The 27,259-nt window shown below is 40.8% G+C and overlaps 1 protein-coding gene across 1 annotated transcript; it reads left to right on the top strand.

Moving 5' to 3' along the window:
• Positions 1–5,852: 5,852 nt before the first annotated feature.
• leng8 (leukocyte receptor cluster (LRC) member 8) lies at positions 5,853–24,846 on the top strand. Its single transcript, XM_054780891.1, has 15 exons — positions 5,853–6,197; positions 6,438–6,561; positions 6,639–6,761; positions 6,835–6,912; positions 10,770–11,172; positions 11,255–11,402; positions 11,494–11,664; positions 13,547–13,786; positions 16,499–16,660; positions 19,611–19,905; positions 19,994–20,095; positions 20,168–20,236; positions 21,043–21,172; positions 21,251–21,458; positions 22,120–24,846. Exons 1-15 carry the CDS (start codon positions 6,157–6,159, stop codon positions 22,280–22,282), a joined length of 2,457 nt encoding a protein of 818 aa, XP_054636866.1. The 5' UTR covers positions 5,853–6,156; the 3' UTR covers positions 22,283–24,846.
• Positions 24,847–27,259: the final 2,413 nt, after the last annotated feature.

Here is a 27,259-nt window from a genome sequence, read left to right as displayed (position 1 = left end):
GCTTTGAAAGTGAGTACTGTAGTGGTTTCTTCCAGCTAGACCTTCAATGTTGACGGAATCAATCCAGCTTATGCACACATCACACAGTATATTGGATACAATATTTAGAACCGATTTCAAGATGGTGTTAGTCCTGCACTTCTTCATTTACCGTAACTTGCCCCCCCCACTCCTCCCGCCCCTTTTTTTTTAGGAAAGTATGAAGTATCACTATTCATTGGGTCCATACCTAAAAACCTGTTTTCAGTTTGCTCAGTGTATACTAGAAGACCAGCCCTTGACCTTAGACATGAGCAAAGGTTGCGTCAACAACATGAGAGAAGAAATTGCCAGAACTCTTCTCCGTGAATCTGGTGTGTTTCCTTTTTGCCTTCTTTTGTTTGTGTTAATGTTCAGTATCAGCAGGATTGTTTGGAGATGTTTTTGGTCACCATTTTGTCAAATAACTGAAGGTTGTTTTGTGTGTGTGTTTTTTTAAGAGTCCCTCAAGAATATCTGCCATCATTGTGGGTCTGAGGGAATGGATGCCATGCTATGGGTAATGACATTACATTGAACATATCAGGACACATACTTAGCAAGCCAAGTTAGTAACTACTATAGATGTCACATTCTTTTTATACATGAAAGTAATGAATACATTTTAAAGTAGTTTTCTATTGTAGTGGTAGTAATGCCTACAGTAAAAGATAACGTATAGAAAGGATTTGAATAACACCTCCAATGTTTTTCATTTTCAGATTTGCTGTGACAACTGCAGCAGGTGGTTCCACCACACGTGCTTAAATAATCCTTCGCTGGATGACGAGTATCTCTGCCCTCTCTGCGTGTAGGATAAGGGGGAGAGAAGAGCAAGTGTTTGCTACAGTTGGGACTTACCGCATGGTGGCCTAGAGGTTAGCATGTTGGCCACAAAGTCAGGAGATTTGAATTTGAATCTGTGTGGAAAATGATGGATGGCGTTCTGATTGTTCTAACTTTGCCTGTGTTTACTTTTCACTGTGTTTTACTTTTGTTCCATCCGAGTTACATTTTTATTATTCATATATATTTATTTATTGTATATAGTTTGAAAAAATCACCACTAATAAGCACATTTCTGTTAAAATACTATTTATATATTTTGTAATAAAGTTTTCATATAAAACATTTTCCCCCTCCTATTTACTGTTTGGGACATTTTGAAAATATATGATCTTAAACCAAACAGAGTGGATTTTGGTCCTGCCAAATATTGCATCCGCCTTCCTTTTTGCTGTTTGGGACATTTTTAGATGAAATGACGCCAACTACGTGAGAGATGGATGTCTTTGAAGCACATTGTGTGAATTACACACATTTAGGAGTCGTATTTGACCAACGAGGGGTGCATGCAATTTTCGGCAGCTCCAAAATCCGTCCTGCCGAGAATTGCATGCACCCTCTACTTCTTGTTTGGGACATTTTTAGATGAAATGATGCAGTCCATGTGAGAGATGGGTGTCTTTGAAGCACATCGTGTGAATTACACACATTTAGGAGTCGTATTTGACCAACCAGGGGTGCATGCAATTTTCGGCAGCTCCAAAATCCTCCCTACCGAATACTGCATGCATGCCCCTCTTTTCTATAAATGAATGAGCTTGGTAATTTGTCATTTGTTATGCAGAAACAAATAAATCGAGGGACAACTGTGTAACAAAGTGCCACAGTTACATTGTGAATGTCTAACCTGCTCCTCCCACCGCGTTTCTAGATATGCTTGAATCAAATGCTTCCACATATCTAACAAATATAAAGTCAAGAAATTCGTGCTTTGGGTGCTGTATAGTTACCCATAAAGCTGACAAAACGTACCATCGCTTCATTATCATGAAGTACTGTGCCTTAAGACTAACACGGCGTCACACGGTTGAGTTTTCAGCTGAGCGTGCGCGCTCCCGCGACCTGCATGCAGATCTCGGCATGGATGCCAAACTCGGCACAACACCTGCTCAGGTTTGCCTGTAGTTGTTCTTTGTTAATTCATAGTTATTTCCTGTCAGCCTTTTGCTGACAGCGTTTTCTGTTGATACTTTTGGTTTTGTACTTTTTGCCTTGGTTGTGTTTTTCCCTTTCTCGGGTCACCTTCTGTTATTAAACCTTTTGTATCTTATTTTGGACTCCTGTCTCTGCGTTGGGATCCGCCACGTCATCCGTGGCTCCACCCCTTGTGACAATTTGAGTGTGACAAAAAAAATAAGAAATCAGGAAGGGGGCAAACACTTTTTCACACTACTGCATATACTCCCCCCAAAACGTTTTTCAATATGTTTATCAAGTGAATACGAGAAAATTCCTGAGCTAGAAAAAGTCCTGAAAATCATCCTGGTTATTATAATTACCAACTGAATCATCTCGTCACTTTTACTGTAATTGATAAGAAGATTAAGCAACATTTAACATAGTTTACCGCTTTAAAGGGATAATTTAGGTGTTTGGACATGAAGTTGACATCCCCATCAGCATTGTAGTCGATTAACAGCGACTTACCTCCCATTTGGTCTCCTAAGTCCAGTTCTGGTCAGATTTCTGTGATGAAGAACGTACAGTAGTTCCGCTTAGTTGCTGGAGACAATTAAGTTAGGAGTTTGACTTCAAAAAACAATATATGTTCAAAAGATTAAAATATTTGCATCACAAAAATGCCTTCTCAAAAACTCAACCCTCAAAAACGCTTGGCTTTATAACTGTTTCCCGCCGTATCCCTGCGCACTGTCGCCTGTGCGTTCATGCGGATGTGACGAAGACACTCCCATCTTCTTCCTCTGTGGAACACATACGTAAACTAGAAGAAAGGCGTAATATTACAAGAATAAAGTTGTAAATTTACGAGAATAAAGTCATAAATTTACAAAAATAAAGTTGTACATTTATGAGAAGAAAGTCATTAATTTATAAGAAAAAAAGTCATAAATTTTCAACTTCATTCTCAGAAATGTGCAACTTTATTCTTGCAAATTTACAAGAATAAAGTCAAATTTACAAGAAAAAAGTCGTAATATTTCAAGAATGAAGTTGTGAAACTTTTTTCTCGTAAATGTACGACTTTATTCTCGTAAATGTACTACTATTTTATCTTGTAAATTTACAACAGTTTTTCTCATAAATGTATGACTTTATTCTCGCAAATTAAAAACTTTAATCTCGTAAAGTTACGACTTTGTTCTTGTAAATTTATTACTTTAATCTCGTAAATTAACATTTTTTTTCTTGTAAATGTACAACTTTTTTCGCATAGAATAAAATTGAAAATTTATGGGAAAAAAGTTGTAAATTTACAAGATAAAGTAGTACATTTACGAGAATAAAGCTGTACATTTACAAGAAAAAAGTCGTAATATTACATGATTGACATAAATTTACAAGAATAAATTAATTTATTTATTGCTTTTTAATTTCGTAAATTTACAAGAAAAAAAGTCGTACATTTATGAGAAAAATAGTCGAATTTGTGAGAATAAAGTCACAAATTTATGACTTCTCGTAAATTTACAACTTTTATTCTTGTAAATGTATGCTTTTAATCAAAGTTAAAGTGGTACATGTACAAGAATGTCATAAATTTACAAGAATGAAGACATCAATTTTCATAAAGTCGTAAATTTATGAGAAAGGAATGTTACAAGAATTAAGTCGTAAATGTACAAAGATAAAGTCTTAAATTTACAAGAATAAAGTTGTAAATTAATAAAGTCATGGATTTATAAGAAAAAATATCATAAATTTACGACTTTGTTCTCATAAATGTACAACTTTATTCTTGTAAATTTACAAGAATAAGGTCAAATTTGCAAGAAAAAGTCGGAATATTTCAAGAATGAAGTCGTAAATTTTGAACTTTTTTCTCATAAATGTACGACTTTATTCTTGTAAATTTATGAGAAAAAAGTCATACATTTACGACAAAGTCATGAAAACAAAAAGTCTGAATTTTATAACAACTTTTTTTCTTGTAAATGTATTGCTTTAATTATAGTTAAAGTCATACATGTACGAAAATAAAGTCATAAATTTACAAGAAAGAAGGGTAATATTACAATAACAAAGTCATAAAACAAGAATAAAGTCAAATTTACAAGAAAAAAGTTGTAAATTTATGACTTTTTTCTCGTAAATGTAGGAAAAATAGTCGGAATATTACGAGAATAAAGTCGTAAATTTACGAAAATAAAGTCATAAATTTATGAGAATAAAGTAATACATTTGTTAGAAAAAAGTCGTAAATTTACAACTTTATTTTCATAAATTTACAACTTTACTCTTGTAAATTAACAAGAAAAAAGTTGTAAATTTTCAAGAACAAAGTCATTAATATACGAGAAATAATATTACAAGAATAAAGTTGAAAATTTACAAGAAAAATGTCATAATACTCCAAGAATAAAGTAGTACATTTACAAGATTAAAGTTGTAATTTTACGAGAATAAAGTTGTAAAGAGAAAAAAGTCGTAAATTAATGACTTTTTCACGTTAATTTACAACTTTTTTCTTGTAAATTTTTTACTTTCATTAAAATTAACGTTGTACTTGTACGAGAATAATGTCATTAATTTATGAGCATAAAGGCGTAATATTGCAAGAACAAAGTCGGAAATTTATGAGAATAAAGTCATAAATTTACAAGAATAAAGTCATGAATTTGCAAGAAAAAAGTCGGAAATTTATTGTATTGTATTGTATTGTATGTACTTTATTTATCCCACAGCGGGGAAATTTACTTGTTACAGGGAGGAAAAATTTATGAGAAAAATAGTCGTAATATTATGAGAATAAAGTCGTAAATTTACGAAAATTAAGTGGTAAATTTTTTACAATAAAGTGGTACATTTAGGAGAATAAAGTGCTAATATTAGATGTCATACGTGTCAGAGGGAAAATAGAACATACTATAGCTCTTCAGGAAGGAAGGAAACGTTCCTCTTGTTTATAATGTGGCAGCAAAACAGCAGTTGAGCACAAACATATTAGCATTGCTAGCTAGCCCTTCTCACTTCCGCCTTCCTTCTGCCTTCCCTCTGCCTTCCCTGTCCACATGCCCAAGGCCAAAGGTCACATAAGTCCCCTCTTGTCATACTGTAGCTATCTCTGGCGATGCCTGTTACAAGTGAGTTTTTTCTCATAAATGTACTACTTTACTCTCAAAAAGATGATTTTAATACATCATCGTAACAGGCGTTGCCTGAGACAGCTATGAAAAGGGGGAATTATGTGACCTTTGGCCTTGAGCCAAGGTTATATTACGTTTTTTTCTAGTAAATTTACGACTTTATTCTTGAAATCTCAGTTTGTTTTTCAATGTGGCCCTAATACTCCATAGTAGAAAAGGTGCCACTTCATATTATGTAATTTCTATCATTGCCTGTAAAATATCTAAGCAAGTAAGTATCTAATCTAATTCCCAATCAAAGCATTGAGGTTTTACATCTTATAATGTCAGTGAAGTTTATGTGTAGTTCTAAACGTACTTAAGGTTTTTACTCGCTTTTTTGTCTCTCCTACGACGATGTTTTTATAGCGTCTGTTACAACGTCGTATGCAAATATATGCACATTAGCAGGTGACGTCACCTTGTGTCTTCCAAGATAGCCAATAGCTACATTTCTTACTGAGGAGTTTTGGCAACAGTACTTCTAATAGGTGGAGCTTCGTCGATGACGAAACAAAATAGGAAACGTGCATGTATCCAACTTAACAGTGATTATTTATACATTAATAATGAATGAATTACGAACAAGACATCATTTGCACGTCAGCGAACTGTATTGTCGTCAAATTTGGTGGCCAGGTACCTCAGTAGAGAAGAAGTGGTTACGCATTTCCTGTAGACACGACGTCACAGGGCTTGGCGTTTCATCCAGTCGCCATTTTGTATCGGCAGTCCCTCGAGTTGTTTGGCGTCGACGGAAGAAGCAACCTGTTTTGATTCGGTGTATTTACATTTTTGATGTACTTGTTCTGATCGGAACTGTAATCGTTTCATTGACGGGTTGTGTTACCATTCAACGTGCCACAGTTTAAACATTTACGGCCTTCTCTCCAACACACAGCTAACGGTGTTAGCCCAGCTCCTTGCTAGCCAGCGAGCTAGCTAAAAGCCGTCCTAGCATTACGCTAGGTTTTAGGGAAGAGGCGAAATGGCGGCCAACACGGCACAAGCAACCCCGACAAATAACTGGTATGTCACACTTCGCGAGAAAATACACACCACTTACATATGGATCTCAACTAGCTGCGCTTGACCACAGCTATGTGGGAGAGTCGTTAAAATTAAGCTTGGGTTAAGACGCAGGTTAAGAAACACCAGGCTAGCTAAGCTAAAAAATACTTTTCAGATCTGTATAACAAATCCATAACATAAACTATGCCATTGTGTGCAGTGTGACAACTCTAATCCAACTTTATTCTTTGATGGCAGGTCTTATGGTAGTACTGCAGAGAGCCATGTCCATGAAAACCCGGAATGGGAGAAAGCAAGGCAAGCACTTGCTTCCATCAGCAAGAGTCAGGCCAAGAATACACAAGCCAGCCGGGCAGCAGAGGTAAAGCCCTTTGCAAAGTCCAAATCACAAAATCCCTGTTGGAGACAGGCCCATAATGCAGACACTGTTTTTGACAGTTTCAGGCAGGAGTGACTGACGTTGCCATTCAACAGCAGCAATATTATCAATGGTATCAGCAAAACCAACCTCAGTATCCAGGATACACATACCCTTATAACTACTACTACCCCATGGGGCCTGTAAGTATGGTGCACTGTTTTGTTCAGATTTACATTAAGTAGACAACATAACATTGTACTCCTCTTTTGACAGTATGGCGTTTCATATCCACCAAATCAGTATCCCGCACCCCCGGGGACTTATCCAACAACGCCTGCTTCAAATGGACAGGTATGATGTGAAATGTATCCGCACAGGGGCGGGAAAATGTTGTGACTCACAGGCCGTATTGAGGTAAAATAAATTAAGGGGCCAAACCAATATGTTACGCCTGTAATTTTAACAGTCTGCCTGGAATTATTTATCTTATTTTATTTTTTCTTAACCCGAATGTTGACTGCATGTAAACAAAGTCATTGATTTTATATATATATATATATATATATATATATATATATATATATATATATATATATATATATATATATATATATATATATACACACACACATACATACATAAAGGCTGTAAAACCCCTCACCATACAGTTTATACACTTTTCTCAGACAGGCATTAGCATTTTGTCACATTTCTCTCTTGTTTAAACACTCTCAAAGAAGTTCGAACCTTCGTATGAATTTTAATTGTCAACCTACAGGTAGGACACAAGAATTATCAAGTCACCCATGCGTATTTTTTCTCCAGTGACCACACCTTTTCGTCCCGGGACCGTTCCGCTGTACTGTAGCATTTTGGTATCCTTTGATTGACAATGGTCTACAGCCAATTAGGAAGCAGAAAACAATGGGCGGTGCAGACAGACGAGTGAGGGAATAGAGACACTCAACTTCCCACAATGTAATTCTTCTTAAAGGGCCAGACTCGGCCTGTAAGGGCGGTCATATATTGTAATTCAAAAAAAGAAGCACTAAAAAAATTCAGCGAAGCAGCGAATCCGCAAAAGAATAGAGCGAGGGAGCACTGTATATGGGTGACCAGTGATAGACATTCACTTCTTTTAAAGTGTGTGTGAACATCCTTCCTATTGTACTTTCTAGACTGTGTGTAGGGTAAGTTGTGTGTCATGTATGTGTTGACTTGTTTTTCTGTTTGGCATCGTGGGTGAGGTACAGTAGTTGTCTGGATGGCTGCATGTGAAAAGCTACTTAAACCATCAAAAGGTTGGCTCAGATTGACCCATGACTACTTGCAAGTCATTTTGCAGCTTGTATGTTAAAAGTTCATATTAAATACTTTGTAAACATCTGGTGGTCAGGTTTAAAACGCTTGGTGGGCCAGATGTGGCCCCCTGGCTGGTAGTTTGGTCACCCTTGTATTAGCATTACATTACACGGATTTTCTTGATACTGTTGCTGACAATAAACAGCTCAAAGCAGCTGTCTATGTACACACAACTTTGGTTTTATCCAGACTTCCATTAGGTAGCTTTTTAAATTGAAATTTCCCATGAAGCAGACCCTTTCTCCCCATTCACCTTTCCTTTTCGCCATCAACTAACAGAAATTTAAAACATAGTATCAGCATATACACTATACAGCAGTATTACCCCATTAAAACAAAGGTAAACTTTAATATACAGTATGTAGTGTATTTATAAATAAATGAGTAGTGCATTGACCCACCTCTTATTATAAAACAAAATCTCATCTGTAGGCTTTGAAACTCCACCCGTCCATCTTCTATGCATGCTGCTTATCCTTACTAGGGTTGCAGGTATGGTGGAGCCTATCCCAGCTGACTTCGGGCGAGAGGCGAGTACAGTTAGCATGTACTATACACAAGAAATTAACAAGATTATGCAAAAGACGATGCAGCCAAGGTCAAGCCAACATATTAAAAAGGCTTCAGCAATGGGCAATGGTCAGGTGACTGATGTCAAATGACATATACAAAGTGACGTTTATGATGTGGGTGACACATGCGATCGACCCACACTACCTTCGCAACGTAATGGGCACCCCGCATATAGTATACACAGACCTGATCAAAATCTTAAGACGAGTTGAAAAATTGCTAGAATTTGCATTTTGCACATTTGGATCATAATGAGGTTTTAGGTAGAGCTACAATATGCAAAAGCAAGAAGGGGGAGTGAGACAAAAATATTTGGAACTTGGAACAAAAAAACTGAAATGTGTTGTTTATCACCTGATGAAAAGCCAAAATCTGCTCAAAATGTAAATTTTCTGTCAGGCATTCCCACTGTCATGCCCTCCTGATGGTAAAGCTAAGAAGATTTCTCTTTTTCAATGTGGTCGGATTGTGGAGCTGCATAAGCAAGGCCTCTCGCTGCGTGCCATTGCTGCTGAGGTTGGGAGCAGTAAATCAGTCATTCTGCATTTTTTGAAAGATCCTGAGCATTATGGAACAAAAAAGTCAAGTGGTAAAAAAAATTTAAAAAATCACACCTGCGCTGAGCCGGATGATCCAATTGGCTGCCCATCAAGACACATGGCGGCCTTCCACCCACATTAAAGTCCTTACTGGTGCCGACTGCAGCACAATAACCATCAGACGGCATCTGAGGGAAAAGGGTGGCTTCCAACATTTCTCGCATGACAAGGAGATCCCACCTGAGATGTTTTCTACCCGGCACAGTGGAGGGGGGTCCATCATGATCTGGGGTGATTTTTCATTCAGTGGAACACCAGAGCTTCAGGTGGTGCAGGGTCGTTAAATGCAGATGTTGCAGCGGGCATCCCTCATGACTGAGGGTCCTCGTCTGTGTGGTAACAGCTGGGTTCTTCAACAGGACAACGCTGCAGTTCACAATGCTCCCTTGACCAAGGACTTCTTCAGGGAGAAGAACATCACTCTTTTGGACCATCCTGCATGTTCCCCTCATTTCAATCCCATAGAGAACATTTGGGGATGGATGGCAAGGGAAGTTTATAAAAATGGCCATCAGTTCCAGACAGTTGATGCCCTTGGTGAAGCCGTCTTCACCACTTGGAGCAATGTTCCCACTAGCCTCCTGGAAACACTCGCATCAAGCATGTCCAAACCCATTTTTGAAGTGATTAACAAGAACGGTAGAGGTACTCATTTAAAAAAAAAAAAAAAAAAACAGAAAACCAAAAAAAAAACAGAACATTTTTTGTTCTGGTTTGGAGAGTTTTTTAATTTTTTTGAGCGATGGTCTTAAACTTTTGATCAGCTGATAAACAACCTAATAAATGCCTCAATAAATGACTTTCAAAGTGCTTTTTGTCTCACTCCCCCTTTTAGCCTTTGCATATTGTAGCTCTAGTTGGCTTTTATTTTGCTGTGGCGTTGTACCACCATCAATTACATGTGGCGGAAACCCTGTTCCATCCTAAAAATGGCTGAATGAACTAAAATGCACATTTAAGGCATTCAGAAGACTCATTCAAACTAGTTGCTATGATGTCTAGTATTGTACACTGGTCAGTAGTTTTGCTATTGTAGTGTTTGGTGAGACACACAAGCACCCTTTTTAAGTTTGAGTGATCTCACAACAGGCACAATAATCTTTTCACTTTTCTAATTCACCCCCTTCAAGTCAGTATTTAGTAGATGCACCTTTGGCTGCAATCACAGCAGTGAGTCTGTGTGGATGGTCTCAATCGCTCTTGCACATGTGCCCACTGCAATTTTGCTCCATTCTTCTTTGCAAAACTGCTTAAACTCTGTCAGGTTGCGTGGTTATCAGGCATGAACAGCCCTTTTCAAATTCACCCACAAATTCTCTATGGCATTGAGGTCTGGGCTTTGACTCGGCCACTCCAGAACATTTACCTGGTTCTTTTTTAACCATTCCTGTGTAGCTTTTGCAGTATGTTTTGGATCATTGTCTTGCTGGAAAATAAATTTTCTCCCAAGATGTAGTTCTCTTGCAGACTGAACACTGAACACCCTCCTTCCCGAATTCACTTATCTGTCAGATCTGGAATCAGTTAACGCAATAATTGTTTTTGTGTGTGTGTATGTGTATAGCCCTGTGTGCAGACCATCAACCTCGTTTTCACACTTTGTGCACAATTATTAGGCAAGGGACACATATCGCATTCAAGTACAGTCTTAAATCTGCACATTTCTCTCAATAGCCTCCTCCAGTGCCTGGAATGGAAGACCAGACCCCCAGCTACACCTCTCAGCCACAGCCCCCCGCCACTCCCCAGCCACCCCAAAGCCCAACCACCTCAGAAAATCCCACTGCTGCCCCACCGCCCCCACCTCCACCCAATTCCCAGTACCCCCCTCCTCCACCACACAGTGCTTACAATCCTAGCAATTCCCTACCGTATCCATCCGGGGACTCCATCCAAGTTTACAACTCTTGCCCACCGGGAAGGACTAACTATGGGACAGGGTTTCAGGCTCAGAACAGCTATCAGCCTCCACAGAGTCCATCCCAACAGCAAGCAGGGCAGTATGGAGCAAGCATTGGCCGAGGTGAGCCTAATAAACCCAAAAACCCAGGACAGCAACTCTGGCATCGCATGAAACGTGAGCTTCTAAACTTTAACTAACTTTATGGCTATCTTAATAGTGTTGTATCCTCTACATACCATTGTTTTTTTCTCCACAGAGTCACCTGGCACTGCTCCTTTGAAGTTCAATATTCCCAAGAGGCCTTACCAGGTTTCTAGCCAGGCCTTTCCAGCGAGCGAGCCGCCTTCTGGACTCAATCAAGCACCATCTTCTCCTGTGACTGCCAGTGCTGCACCTCAGACACGGTAACTACAGGACCTGGGGATCTTGTTTTTGCTTTATTGTTAAACGGTTTGAACTGTGATCTTTTTATTTTTATTTTTTTTTTGTCTGCAGACCCCAGGATTGGCCCCCAGCCATGAAGGAGTATGTGCAGCGCTGCTTCACAGCCTGTGAGACGGAGGAAGACAAAGATCGTACTGAGAAGGTTTTGAAGGAAGTTCTGCAGGACCGCCTTAAGGATGGCTCAGCTTACACCATTGACTGGGACTGCGAGCCATTGCCAGAGTAAGTTTATTATTTCAGCCTTCATGTAAGCATTGAAGGTAACACTTTACAATAAGGTACACAAAATTACAGTACCGTATTTTCACGACCATAAGGCGCACCGTATTAAAAGGCGCAGTCTCAGTTACAGGTGCTATTTCTGTATTTAACACATATACAAGGCACACTGTATTATTGGGTGCAGGTATGCATGCTAAGACATACCGTGTCGCTCAGAAGTCAGTGAGGAAGCAACAGTGCTTTATTTCTTTAGACAGATTAACAGAACTCTCATTCAGTTTATCAAACCCACTTGATATCAGGATGGTCATCACTCAACACAACAGTCTCAGTCATGGTGCACAACTAAAAACATCACACAGCAACACAAAAACAGACAAGACATTACCGTTTTTTTTGCAGAACAATAACAACTATGTAGCTCAAACATGTAACTTTAAGAGCATTTGCACCAAAACACTATACCGCAAAGCACGCTGGGTAACAGGAAGTACTCCCAGTGACGCTACAATACGCTAGCATGCATGCTATTGTATATTTTTAAAAAGCCAGCGGGAGCAAAACTGAGTTGGGTTGTACTTTATTGAAGTATTTAACAATGTACTCATTATTTTTGATCAATCCACAAATCCTTCAAAGTCCTCATCTTTTGTATCCCAAATGAACAGCAGGGCAAGTTCGCCATCAAACACGCCAGGTTCCCTCTCGTCATTGTCAGTCAGTCTCGTTCCCGTGCGGCGACTCAGAAATTATGCTGAGTTTTGCGAAAGCTCGAACAATAGTGCACCAGACACGTTAGCCCAAGCATCCACAATCCATTAGTGAAGCTGTGTTCGCTAGCTGTCATTCATCGCTCCCACGCCGCTCACAACTTCACTTTAAACACCGTGTTTACATCCATTCACAAATTTTGGTGAAACTCGCACGCGCTGCCTCCCAGTGTTAGTGAAGCTGTGTTCACTAGCTGTCATCTATCGCTCCCACGCCGCTCGCAACTTTACTTTAAACGTTGTGTCTACACCGATGTCCAGCGGTTGGAGTTCATTCGTCAAGCCTCCCAGAATGATGTAAAGCTCCAAGTTAATTTGCTTCATTTGTGGTGACGCGTGTGTAAAAAAAACATCCGGTCTCTTTCCGTGCACTTTACTCAGCCACTCAGCCATTTTCTCCTCTTCCTTCCAGCCCCTTTGACTGGTCCAGCTAGAAGCCTTTCTTTAAGCAGCGTCAGCGTCTACAACAGGTAGCAGTTTCTGTCCATTACCATGGCAACCAAGCACAACAGTAAAAGCCGACTTCTCGTGTCCCGTTGTGTGTATCGCTGTATTTCTTCTCTACAGTGTGGTTCACCAGGATGTGGAAAGTGAGCGGCACGTCGTCCATGTTGGTGATGTAGTTGGGTAGTAGTTGTCTGAAATGTTTTTACTGCAGTAGGAGCGGAAGATGGCCAGCTTTCCTTATAATAAGATTTTGCTGCGCCATGGTAGTCCTTGCCCGGATGGATAGATGGTGCCATTTCATAAATTATACTTATATAACTACTGGGGCGTGCCTTTAGCATCCTCAGTTACGTCCACCTTTCCTTTCCTCTGTATAAGCAGCGTGTCGGCAGGAGACACTCCGAGTCAGTCGAGCGGAGCGCTCATCAAAGTCACACAGCAACACTTACAGATTTTGGAACTTGGTACACACATACGGCGCTCCGCATTATAAGGCGCCCCGCCCATTTTGGACAAAATGTAAGACTTTTAAGTGCGCCTTATGGTCATGAAAATATGGTACTTTATTTTTGTGTACTTTATTGTAATGTGTGACCACATTAATGAATACTTCAAACTGCCGAATGCATCACAATGATTATGTTTGATGTCATGTTACTTTGTAGTTTGAAGGGTAAGCAGTCTCGCTGGGTAGCAGTCCCTAGAGGTGCAGACAGCTCAGCTAGTCGAGGTGCAAGTATAGCTGCTGCGTCGCGAGGCAGAGGCGCTGGTCACAGATTGGGACATTACAGGAATATCTTTTCACAACGAAGTCCGTCTTCCAGTTCATCACACTCCTCTTCTCGATCACCTTCCCCTAACCATGGCAGAATCCGCGACCGGAGCAACCAAAGGCACCGGCGCAGGTACAGAACACTTCACTTCCTCTAGAATGTTTTTGAAACTGTGGTGGTGGGCTTGCATGGGAGGAGGACTGAGGCGGCTAACTCTTGTTCTAGATATAAGCGTCTTACCGCTGAGTTAGTTTATCTGTAATCGGAATAATAAAAATGAAAGTTGCATTATTCAAGATTCAAGCAATTCAAGTTTCAAGAGAGTTTTATTGTCATGTGCATGGTAAAACAGCAGTTATACTATGCAATGAAAATCTTATTCTGTTCATTCTCCCAAGAAAAGAAAGAAAACAAGAAAGAAAAAGAACATAAGAAACATAAACACATATACCAATAAATTAAGCAACAACAACAGAAGAGACATGGGATGTGTTTAAAACTGCAGCGGGGAGGGAAGATTGTACTGTTGATTTGGATGAATATGCTTCTGCTGTTACTGGCTACATTAGCACATGCATAGAGACTTTTACCACCACCAAGTATTACAGAAAATACCCTAACCAAAAACCCTGTATGAACTGTGATGTAAGGGCTAAGCTACGTGCTCGTTCATCTGCATTTGTCATGGGCACCGTTGAGGACTACAAAAAGGCCAGATATGACCTGAGGAGGTCCATACGAGAGGCCAAAAGACAGTACAAACAGAAGCTGGATGGCTACTATTCCACCTCAGACCCTCGGCGCATGTGGGCGGGGCTCCAGCACATCACAGAGTATCGACACCGGAGTAGCGTAGCCACGTTCAGCCAAACCACACTTCCAGATGAGCTGAATGAGTTCTACGCCCACTTTGACACCCAAACCCCTGATGAGCAGAGAGGGTGGCTGGGCACCCTGGCACAGGACTCACCTCTCATGGTGACATCAGCTGATGTGCACAGGGTTCTGAACAAAACAAACCCACGAAAAGCAGCAGGCCCAGACAACATCTCAGGCCGTGCACTTTGGATTTGCTCATCACAGCTAACTGATGTGCTTGCTGACATATTTAACCTGTTGCTTGCACAAGCATCTGTACCGACCTGCTTTAAGTCCACCACCATAGTGCCCGTACCCAAGAAGAGCAACGTGACCTGCTTGAATGACTATCGCCCTATAGCACTCACTCCTATTGTTATGAAGTGCTTTGAAAGAATAGTCATGACCCACATCAAAAATAGCATCCCGGACACTGTGGACCCTCTACAGTTTGCATACCGCCAGAACCGGTCCACTGACGATGCAGTCAACACTGCCATCCACACAGCCCTTTCTCACCTACAGGGCCAGGACACATATGTCAGAATGCTATTTATAGACTATAGCTCTGCTTTTAATACAGTCAGCCCCCACAAACTCACAAATAAGCTCCTCACACTTGGCCTGTCACCCTCCCTCTGTAATTGGGTATTTAACTTTCTAACAGGCAGGCCCCAGTCAGTCAGAGTTCACAATCGCACATCTAGCTCAAGAATTGTGAGCACTGGGACCCCACAGGGGTGTGTGCTGAGTCCGCTCCTCTACACGCTCTTCACCTACGATTGCGTGGCCTCCCAGAACAACACCAGCATCATTAAATTTGCGGATGACACTACAGTCATCGGCCTGATCACTGGTGGTGTTGAAACATCATACAGAAGAGAGGTGGCGGACCTCATAGCTTGGTGTCGTGATAACAATCTCCTTCTCAATACAGATAAGACTAAAGAGATGATCATCGACCCAAGAACAAGGGAAAAGGAGCCGCATAAACCCCTGTTTATTGATGAGACTGAGGTGGAGAGGGTGAAAACCTTCAAGTTCCTTGGCACACACATCAGCGAGGACCTCACCTGGTCTCACAACACCCAACAAATTCTGAAGAAGTCCCAAAGGAGACTGTACTTCCTGAGAAGACTGAGGAAATTTGGCATGTCCACCACAATCCTGAGTTGCTTCTACAGATGCACTATGGAAAGTGTCCTTATTGCCTCCATCACTGTTTGGTACGGTAACTGTACAACACGTGATAGGAAGGCACTCCAGCGGGTGATCAAGACCTCACAGAACATTGTTGGGGCAGCCCTCCCCTCACTGCAAGACATTTATAAAACTAGAGTCCTACGAAGAACACACAACCTCATCAAGGACAGCACACATCCACAACACTCATTATTCACACTCCTACAGTCAGGCAGACGCTACAGGAGTTTGAAGTCCAGGACCACAAGGCTGGCAAACAGCTTTTACCCACAGGCCATCAGGCTTCTCAACGAAGCACTCACACACGCCGCATGCAACACACGCACACACTTGTAGCACTTTATTTATTTATTCATTCATTCATTCAGTTGTATTCATGTCTCTTCTGTTGTTGTTGCTTAATTTATTTGTATTAATGTTTCTGCTGTTCTTATTCATTTTCTTGTGTTGTCTTTCTTTTTGGGATAATGAACAGAACAAGAATTTCATTGCACAGTAGAACTACCTGTTTTACTGTGCATATGACAATAAAACTCTTGAATCTTGAATCATGAGGGAGCTTAATGTCAGCTGAATGATGTCATATGACATCTAACAAGTAACTCGATCGCCACAATGGGCACCCCTTATATAGCATATACTGTATGTCCATTCATACATTGTTTTCACGTAAAAAAAAAAAAAATTTGATTTGGCAGCTTTTATTTTGCTGTGGTGATGCGCCACAATCCATTACATGTGGAGGAAACCCTGCACTGTCATTCTATTCTTGTCTTGTACCAGCGATTCTGGCTCACATTCAGACAGCAGCCTTCCCAGTGACCTGCGACCTCAGCTGTCAAGACGAAACCAGAAAGGTGGTCGTGGGCGTGGCAGCGACAGGGATCGAGGACATGGTGGTGGAGAGAGGGGACGCGGAAGAGGAAAAGCCAACAGGGGCCGGAGGTAATTTGTGACTTGTAATTGATGAATTTGTACCATCTGGTGTTTACATAGTCGGGGTGTCACAAGACCAGACAATACAAGATACTGACTTTGCGAGACGAGATTTTAACATAAATTTTCAGAAAGGTACAATGAAAAATTATGACAGGACAAACTTTTTTTTATTTAACCGAGTCACAAAACAATGCAGGTGCTTTTTGAAATGTTTATTGTCCCACAAATTGATGCTAAACGATATCATTGTCAACATTTTTTGAAACCAAATAAACCACTGTTATAATAGGACTATCAAGTGATTACAAATTTTAAGGTAAGGTTTTCAAGGTAATTATGATTAATCACCATTTGCTACTTTGTGTGAAATATGCCCATTTTTGCTGTATTTTGTGAACAAAGATAAATGACAGGACACAAATATTTTTGTATGTATTAACAGCTCCAAATGAACACAAGCTTTGAATCAAGCTCAAAGATAGCAGACATCTGAAAAACTAGTCTCTTTAATAGTGGCAGAATCACACTTTAACCGCATTATAAGTCACGAAGGGTTGCATTTAAAGACACCACATAAGTTACGATTAATTCACGTTTTGAGTATAGATGTATTTTCTGGGATTGCAAACATACTTAAATGCAGCAAATTGTACTTGTACAGTAACAGTTATGTTTTTGAGACATAAGAATATCCACTTACTGTTTTTCTTTGTATTTCTGTTTATTTAGACCAAACATGCGCGCATAATAAAGACTTAATTGTGATTTTCTAAGTGTCAGTGAATGCAACTAGCTGTGGTCTAGTGACAATGAAGTGTCGTTCCCAGGACGAGCTGATTAGAGAAGTGTTTGTGAATTGGTGATGCATACAGTATATGGAATTGCACTGCTGCTGCTGTGCTCAGGTCAGAAAGTTATTAAAGAGCAACAGACTGTAACTTTGTGGGGACGCTATTGTGGCTCCGTCTGCCATCATAATAGAGACGTGGCTTTACATGATAATGTTAATGACGCTAAAACGTAATCAATTAAATAAGTTAATTGCCATTATTCAGGTGCTATTTTTGACAGCCCTATGTAATATATAATACGTCATCTTTCACTCTAAAGTTGCAGAATTAGCGTTTGTGGTATGTAGGCCTGTCATGATAAATTTTGTTGGTCGATAATTGCGCTACAAATTATGGTTGATAATTGATATTATTGACAACATTTTTTAGACCAATTTTCATGAATTATTGTCATGAGGTGTAATTCACATTGGAACCACTAGATGGTACTCAAGTATAGTGTACCTTAGAGTCCCTCCATATAGAGAGTTGCGACAAAAAATACGGTGACGCGACTCGTGGAGCCATCTTGGGGCCAAAATCGCGTTTGCGTTCGCCTTTTCTTTACAGTATTCTTGGCGGTATTCTTGTTTATTCCCCAAAAATGCCGGGTTGTTGTGCATTTGCATGCACAAATAGACATGACAAGGGTTTCAAGCTTTACAGATTCCCTTCAGATGTCAACAGACGGACAATTTGGGAAAATAAAATCAACCGTTTTGGCTGGAAGCCGAACTCGTCTTCAAAGCTGTGCGAGGTAGGCGCTGTATATGTTAAAATTGTTAATGTCATAATGTTTTAAAAACTTGACAGAGCCACCTGGGGCTATGTTACTAAGTTTAAGGCATCTCTTGATGAGCTTGGCACGTTTTGGAGAGTGTGTTTACCTCGATATTGTGTTCTACTTAATTGTTTTGATATAAGAAAGTAGCCTCAACGTAAAATATACTATAAAAAACGAAGAAATAAGGCAGTCATGGATGCTTAGAGTTAAGAATGATCCTCTGGTTGCAAATAAAGTAATCCATGATCTCGAGCAAACTTATAAAACTGCATTCATTTTGAAATCTGTTGGCATTGAATGTATCGTGAAATTCAGCTTTTTATTTCATTTACAGTTGAAATCAAATGTTGAAGTTAATGCAACTGTTCCATATTCAACAGAATTCATATTTTTTTTTAATGTAGACTAAATTTGCTAATTTAATAAGCAGTTGGCAAAGCATTCATGCATGATGTCCATAACAGTTCAACAATGTTTTCATTCATGCAGTCAGGTCAGTCAAATTATACTATATTACACATTGGAAAATATAGATCTATAAATAATAATAAAAAAAGACATTTTGCATGCGTCCCTTTGTGCAGAGGCATTGCAATTTACATGCATTGTCATACTGTGCACGCAAGCCCCGCGCTTGAATTGGCCCCAACATGGCGGTGTAATCTCAGTTGTCGTAACTCTCTACATGAAGGGACTCTAGTGTACCTGTGTGAGCCACATTAGCTTGACACAGAAGTTGCCTGCATGTATGTAATGTAGGCTAAGAATACGTTCGAGATCAACCACGTTATTGTTCTTAATGTTTCACAGAAACATCACAATTATACAGCTTAAAATTAATGCCATATAACCGTATTGAATGGTTTCCTTTTTTTTTGCAATGTAGCGAGCGCGCACTGTTTTATTTACTTGGCCGACCAAACTCCTCAGTTAGTGGTGACTATCGAGACACCGAGGCACCTCCATCAGTAAAACCCCCCCCCCCCCCCCCCCCCCCCCAGTTGAGAAAACTGTCGTCGTGGGTGTTCATGCACTCACCTTGTTCGTTTTGTTTAAAATATTCCCAGACAGCCGACAGCCCCATGGTACATGGGGCATACATGCACGTGTCAATTTATCGAGGCCGTCATAATTATCTACCTGTTTTTTTTTTATCGTTCGATTGATCGATTTATCAATTACCATGACATGCCTAGTGGTATGTATTTTCTCACACGCAATTCGTACTATCTGTCAAATGGTTGCAGCATTTCTTGAAATGCTGGCTTTTCAGTAGGGGTGTCGGCATTAATAGTTCCAGCTTGTAGTTCTACATTGCCAGCTCGCTGTTTTCTCTTTCCAGAAACACAGACGACCCTGGTGCAGCTGGCGGTAAGAAGAGGAAAGGTGGTAACGCTGGTCTTGACTTCCATGACCCGGACAGGGAAGCCAAAAAGCTGAGTAGAGCAGCGAGATTCCAGAAACAGCTTCGCTCGGAACCCCTGGTGCTGTCTATAAATTCTCTTGACCTACCCGATGGGACACAGGAGGGCCTCAGCTGGGAGGACTGTCCCATTGTCGGAACATGCCAGGACATCACCAAGCGTTACCTGAGGCTCACCTGTGCCCCCGACCCCTCCACTGTTCGCCCCATTCATGTAAGCTACTGTCTATTAACACAATACGACATGAAGTGGACATTTGTGTAGGAAAATATGACATTGTAAATGTTTATTCCTGTCACAGGTGTTAAGAAAATCTTTACAGGCTGTGAAAGCTGACTGGAAAACTAATCAGGACTATACTTATGCTTGTGAACAGATGAAGTCCATACGACAGGACCTCACAGTTAGTACTCATCGCATTGTCCATGCATTTACGTTGGCCCATTTTGGTTTTATAACACAAAGTTCCATTCAGGTCCAGGGAGTTCGCACTGACTTCACTGTGGAAGTGTACGAGTGTCATGCACGCATTGCCCTGGAAAAGGTTAGTCTGCTCTCTTGTTGAAATAAAAGCTTTCAGTGTTAAAGCGTATATCATCTCGGTACAATGTTTCAAACAAGCAATCTATTTGTGGCATTGGGTTGTCGGGGAGGAGGCCAGATGTCGTCTAATTATCTAATTGACATTATTGGCCATGGCCCAGAACTGTGGCCATAGTAGAGATTTTCAAAAACTCAAATTCAATGTTTGTGTTTCTATAAAGATGTTTGAAAATAACACATTTTCAAGCTGTAAGTATAATATCAAACTGTGATATTTTTGCCCAAGGCTATCTTACCATCAGAATCTCATACTAGGCCATAGTTGTAAGCACTTAGTTGTTGTTACCCACATAGATTCATTGTTAAGTGTTGTACTGTTGTTTGGTTGGTACCGTGAGTAAGGTGGTCGTCCTGTTTGATGATCCTATGACTGTTTGCGCTGTTTGCGTGTGTTGTCAACCTTGTTGTTGGCGATCGCTTGCAAATGAAAAAGCAGCTTCCTTAAGCAAGTGCCTTTTTACAGTTTCCTGTGCGACTAAAGTCACCACAATATTGATGAACTACATACACTGCCTGTTTGGAGGCGAGAGACAAGGAAAACACACACACATGCACATGGCAATATTTTGAGGCCGGCAAAATTATCCAGTTCATTTTCATATATTGTGTGATTTCATTTATCATCTCAGGCCTAGTGTCCATTACAGTTTTTTTTCCCCCCCCCAAATGTGAAATCATATCACATTTTAATCTTGTGACTCCCCAAGTAAACACTGCTCAATACTAAGTGTCTGTTTTGTAATTCAGGGCGACCACGAAGAATTCAACCAGTGCCAGACCCAACTGAAGGCCCTCTACAAGGACAACCCTTCAGAGAACATAGGAGAGTTTACAGCATATCGCTTGTTGTACTACATCTTCACTAAAAACTCTGGAGGTGTGCTCATAGACATCACCACCACACTTCCTCTCCTCTTTTCCTGTTTTTAAATCACATTGATCTCAACTCCCTTAGATCTCATCACTGAGCTGGTATACTTGACGCCAGCGCTGAAAGCGGACGAGTGTGTTGCTCACGCTCTCGCGCTCCGTGCCGCCTGGGCTTTAGGGAATTATTGTCGTTTCTTCAAGTTGTATCAGGAGGCACCGCGCATGGCTTCATACCTCATTGACAAGTTTGTTGAGAGGGAGCGAAAGATAGCACTTCGGGCAATGGTCAAAACGTAAGGCAATCCAGCAAGACATTACAGTGGTACCTTGGCAACAGTCGTCTCATTTTACATCCATATCACTCACTCCTGCTTCCAACCACAAAACATAAGCAAATTCACCGTAGCATGTTCGTGGCAGTTGGTGTCAAACATAACACAGCGCACTTCGACAACGTCACTGCCGCCAGTGGTTGTTTTGTAATTTTCTATATTAAATGGCAGTGTACATGTTTATTGGTTCTAGAACATTGATATTTTGTTTGATATACTTTTTACATTTTTGCAAATTGTGGTTGCAGTAAAGTAATATTTTATTTTATTTTATTTTATTTTGTTAATTGATGGATTTGTGGGGCTTTTTTTCCAACAGTAGTAAAAGTGATGTTAAATGTTCAGTTGTCCATTCATTTGTCATTATTTTTGCATGTAAAACTATAATTATTGCCTATCAAATGTGATTTCTGTCCACATTTTTGGGTGTCTGGAGCGGATTAATTGGATTTACAATATTTTCTATTGCAAATGTTACTTTGGCTAGATTCCGTTTTGGTTTGAGTCTGACCTTGTGGAACGGATTAATGACGTTAACCAAGGCACCACTGTATTCCCCAATCATACCAAGATGCATGACCAAGATGCTAAAGCTGTGATGTTTGTCTCTGCTTGTCTGCAGGTTTAGGCCCGACTTGCTGGTGCAGTATGTGCAGTCCACTCTGGGCTTCTCTTCTTTAGACTCCTGTATGGAGTTTCTTACTGGGCTAGGTGTTACATTCACCCCGTCGGACCCCCTAAAGATAGACTGCAAAAACAGCGCAGTCACTTTGGCTGCCTCCTGAGAGTGTGGGTGTAGCACATTAGATAAAGGGTGGACACTTACGGGGCCAGCACACATCCCCAATATTGACCAGTGCATTGCACTTTTGACCACACAACCAGTTCAGAGAGGCAGACACCTATAGAACATGACCTGATGAGACAAAAGCACAGACTCCACCAGTTCTATAGTTACATATAGACACAAAGTTTGCCCATACTGTAGTTCATCCTATTAAGCAAGCTCATCTCGCCACAGTAATGATGCCAGAAACATCACTTTAGCTGCTCCCCAGCTGCTCCCATTCACGCCACACTGAGACCACAGAGTCATACAGCCACACGACAGGGGGCGCTTGCATCACGCGTCCTGTTCCATTAGCACTGTCGGATATCAACGCTAACAGTGTTCTGTTATTTTTTCTTCCTTCCTCAAGTCAACAGCTCCAAGACCTGACAGCAGCCGTTCAAGTCACGCGTCCTCGCAACCTTCAGTTTGAAGACAAAAGAGACTGTGAAAAACACTGAAGATCCTCGCAGGTTGACAAGAAGAAGTGGTTTGTATGTCACGCCTAACTGCTTGCGCCTCGGTTCCTGAAGGTGTCTACCGGCCACAATCACGAGAGTGGACGTTTTGGACTAGACTTTGTAGTCCAGTCTCTCTCACTGCTGAATCATCAGCGTCTGGAAGATGAGATCCTCAACCATGAAAATGAGCACCATCGCTGAAGAATACAAGTTTTGTCAAGCTCAGGTTTAAGTTTGTACACAAGGAGCTGTTTGTCAACCTCGGTGGAAGATATCACCGCAGCACCTGTGGTCGTCATCCTCCCACGTCTCCCATCAGTGTCGATGACATCACTTCAAAGCCGCTCAGATAATAACCGAGCTTCTCCCAGAAGAGACGATCACGTCCGGTTTGTATGCAGCTTGTCTGGCTGTGGAGTCTGCAAGGCTGGTAAGGCAAGGACTCTGGAAAGAGCTGGATGACCACAAAACATGACGCCTCTGGTAGATCCCCTCTCAAGGTCGGACAGCAATGTTTGAGCCTTTCATTTATTGCAGGAAAAAAAACAACTTTGAATAGCTGTAATGTTAAAGGTGATCAACTGGATATGGGAAAATGAATGAAGTATAATTAGTCCAAATAGCGGGAAAGATTGACATGAGCTGCTGTTTTAAAGTATTTGTATGGATACAGTGGATGGTGTGTAATGGTCACTTAGCACAAACTCTTCTTCCCCCCCCCCCCCCCCCCCCCCCCCCAATCACTACCGAATCACAACAAAATCTACTTTGGTCCTGATGGCGTTCTGGTCCGTTTATTTTCAGGCTTTTTATAGAAAGCAACAAGCCTGCCAACAGTACCCAAATAAGCTGAAAGGATGGGTAGTTGTTTTTTTTTTGTTGTTTTGTTTTGTTTTTTTAACAGTGTTAATACTTGCAGAATATTGAGTGAAAGGCGCTTTTAAGAAAGCGTCTTTGTACAATTTTTCAACTTTTTTTCTGTCCGATGAGTTATATACTTGTAAATATTGTAAGATCATTGCTCTCATTTTGATTCCTCTGCGCGTGTGTATGCGTAGGTATTATTTTTCCACACATGGGTAAGTGTTTACTTTTTTGCCGAGTTGGCATCTCGGTGCATTTGTTGGCACCTGAGCAACTCCCAAAGAGCTAAAGCACCCTGGTCAGATTGACCTTTTGTTATTTACTATCAGCGTTGTTGTATTTTTTTTATGACTATTGATCTCAACATGTTTTTTTTTTCCTTCCCCCTTGTTTGACCTCGTCCCCTGTCCTCCTGTCTCTTTCCCGTCCTGCACGCTGTGGGGCAGTGTCCCACTCTTCAGCTGCATTGGTGGAGCACACGAGGGATCTGTGAGGAAGGAGCATGCTGCTGCATCTGTGAGCCTCCAGACAGCAAGCGGAAAGTGTCACTTATGAGCCTGCAAGCCATGAGTAGATGAATGTGAGCCTCATGTTCCAGTGTGCTAACAAGTCTTATTCAAATGTTTTTGTTTTTTGTTTCCCCTCCACTTTACTGTTGATTTTCACAATGCTATCATGCAGGTTTATTTTAAAATAACACAAGTTTGTTTTCCTGTGAACTAGTCCATTATCACATAGCAAAGTATCTGCTGCCAAAGATGTGGAAATTCCGCAGACACGTTAGTTTTTGTTCCCCCTCTGAAAAGCTAGATGTCATGTTTTCAGTATTTCTGCTGCCATGTACTATTTATTACCTCATCAGTCTTTTCACTTCCTTGATATTTTTCTGTCAAAACCCTGCCCCTCCCATCTCTTCTCCCCACTTTTATCTCTTTCCTCCCCATGCATGCTGTCCTCCCCTGGTCCTGCTCGCTCCTAGATGTTTGTTCATTTTTTTTATATGTTGAGTATGTTGCGCTTGCACATAGTCATCATTTTTAGACAATGCAACTCACTAACATTTGTAGCTGAAGTTGATTTGCATTTTCTCCCTCCCTCCCCTCCCAAGTTCTACAGATTTATCACCAGCATTTGTGTAAATATTGTGTACAATACTGTCCTTTTGAAGCATTAATAAAAACACGTATAAAGAGCATTTATTTGTGCTGGTATGTGCAACAGAATAAAAACAAGACTTTATGTATGACAACAGTTTGTCAAATGTAAATTTGCAGTGGGAAATACATGGGACACTGAGGCCTTGTTCACACAGGAACGTTCCTGGGGTGGGTTTTTATTTCATCACTGGGTGAAAAGGATCTAATACACAGGGTACGCAAACACGTGGCACTAAGCTATAGAAGAAAACGTTTGCTCATAATGTATGTACTTCTGCTTTCCAAAGCTCATCTGTGAGTCATTTTGGAGAATAAGACGACAAATATCAGAAGAATGTCGACTGGGGTGAGTCATGTCTGGAAATATGTATACATGTTGGTTTGTCAGTGTGCACTTCAGGTGACATCTTTCTGTAAAACCGCGGTTCGGTTGTCTCCACATGGAAACGGCAAGCCGGCGTTTTCATATTCTCCCGCTCTGGAAGCCGTTTTCAAGAAATACCGTTTTAGGGCAACCCAGAACGCCGTTTCCGTGTGGATGAAAGGGCTGAAACGATCTAATAGTTTGCTGTGATCTGTCCTGAGAACGTTTCCGTGTGAATGTGTACAGTGTTTCTCTTCCTGTTGATTGGATTTGTTTGACAACATTTCTGAAATGATTAAAAGGGAAAACAACATGCAAGGTGTGCGAAGGAAAGGACAAAGCAGAAACTGGATGTATGGCGGACACATTTTGTTACATTAAAGATAAAAAAACAATGTAATGTAGGTCAAAATATGCTAAACTATGAACAAAACTGCTTTCTGCTACAGATTACAAAACAAATCAAAGCTGCGGGCCGCACAGAACGTGTACTAACTGAACTGTACTGCCAATGTTTTACCACACATTGTAATATACTTAACAATTTGCTAAAAAAACTAGACTATACCAAAACTACGAACCCCTTGAAGGCACCTGAAGTGTAATAGACTCTATCCCCCAATCATAGCATGCTATTATGTTAGCATCTGTCATGTAATGCCGTGTCACGTTCTATAGCTTCATCACACTTTTCCTTCTTGGCCACTGGTGATGGTAAGCTCCACAACTGTGAGTCACTCACTCAAGTGAATCGGCTACTCGAGCTCGAAAAGCTTTTGCCGACTCGAGTTCTTATGAGGCCTTCACTGAAGTGAGTCGGGTACACGAGTCATTTGTCACCGAACGCTGAATGTTCGTTTTGTCGAGTCTGTGATGCAGGAAAGGGACAGGAGCGCTGATTTGAAACAAGGACCTGTTGTTTTTCCCACATATACATTCGTACAAATGCTGTTGTATCAGTGGCACAATTAATTACATTTGAACTGGTTTCCTTGTTTAATTTAGCTAACTATAGTAGGGGTGAGTAAATTAATGATAAACAGAGATACTTATGGCACCCGTGAGTCCCGAGTCTGTAAAAAAAAAAAAAAAAAAAACCTAAGGAGTTATGAACGACTCGTTCATGACTCGCACACCTCTATGTGCCGTCACCCGTACCTGCAAAAAAAGCCACCAGTGGGCTTAATCCTTTAGACCAGGGGTCTCAAACTCAATTTCACTGGGGGCCAGTGGAGGTAGAGTCTGGGTGAGGCTGGGCCGCATCAAGTATTGGGAGTAGGGCTGGGAATCTCAGGGTACCTCACGATACGATACCATTCACAATACATCCGTGTGATAACACCACTGTTAGTTCAGTGTTGGTGTTTACTTGCTCCTGTAAGTATGGAAGTAACACTGAGCTTGGCCGGATGTTGTGGGCTGCAGTTACACTACTCTTTGATGTCCAGTCGTGGGCCGCAAGATACGATTTGGTGGGCCGCAAATGGCCCGTGGGCCGTGAGTTTGAGACCACTGCTTTAGACCCTAAGTCCCCAGGGGTACATCAACTGTAATAGGGGGCACGTGAATAAAAATGAAAAACAATTAGCACCTAACATCCACAAAGCATTCTGCTCTATTGGAAACTGAAGAAAAGTCGCAGAAGCAAAGGAAAGGCTGGGAAACAAGCCAAAGGGGATCAAACAAGAAGCAAAATGTAAAGGAGAAAGCAGCTAAGCAGAGGAGTAGTCAGCTGGAATAGGCTCCAGCATAGCCGCGACCCTAGTGAGGATAGAAGATGGATGGGAAAAAGTTTTTGGCCACTGGAGGGCCTTGAGGGCAAGATCACTCTTCTTCCGTTTCCAGCGGCCTGACTATTCTGTTTAAAGTCCAAACTATTTCCACTAAGGGCCGCATACTGAAAAATCAAAAGATGCGGGGGCCGCTTTTACTTTTTTTTTTCTAAACCAACCCAAACAAAATATTTGAATATAATGTACATACAGTATATATTTACATGTATAAAATATATTTATTCATTTTATCAGTGACAAAGCGTATTATGAATATTATTATTATTATTATTATTATTATTATTAACTGTTACA

The sequence above is a fragment of the Dunckerocampus dactyliophorus genome, chromosome 7 (assembly GCF_027744805.1).
Source record: "Dunckerocampus dactyliophorus isolate RoL2022-P2 chromosome 7, RoL_Ddac_1.1, whole genome shotgun sequence".
Classification (NCBI taxonomy): Eukaryota; Metazoa; Chordata; class Actinopteri; order Syngnathiformes; family Syngnathidae; genus Dunckerocampus; species Dunckerocampus dactyliophorus.
This window is presented reverse-complemented; position numbering and strand designations above follow the sequence as displayed.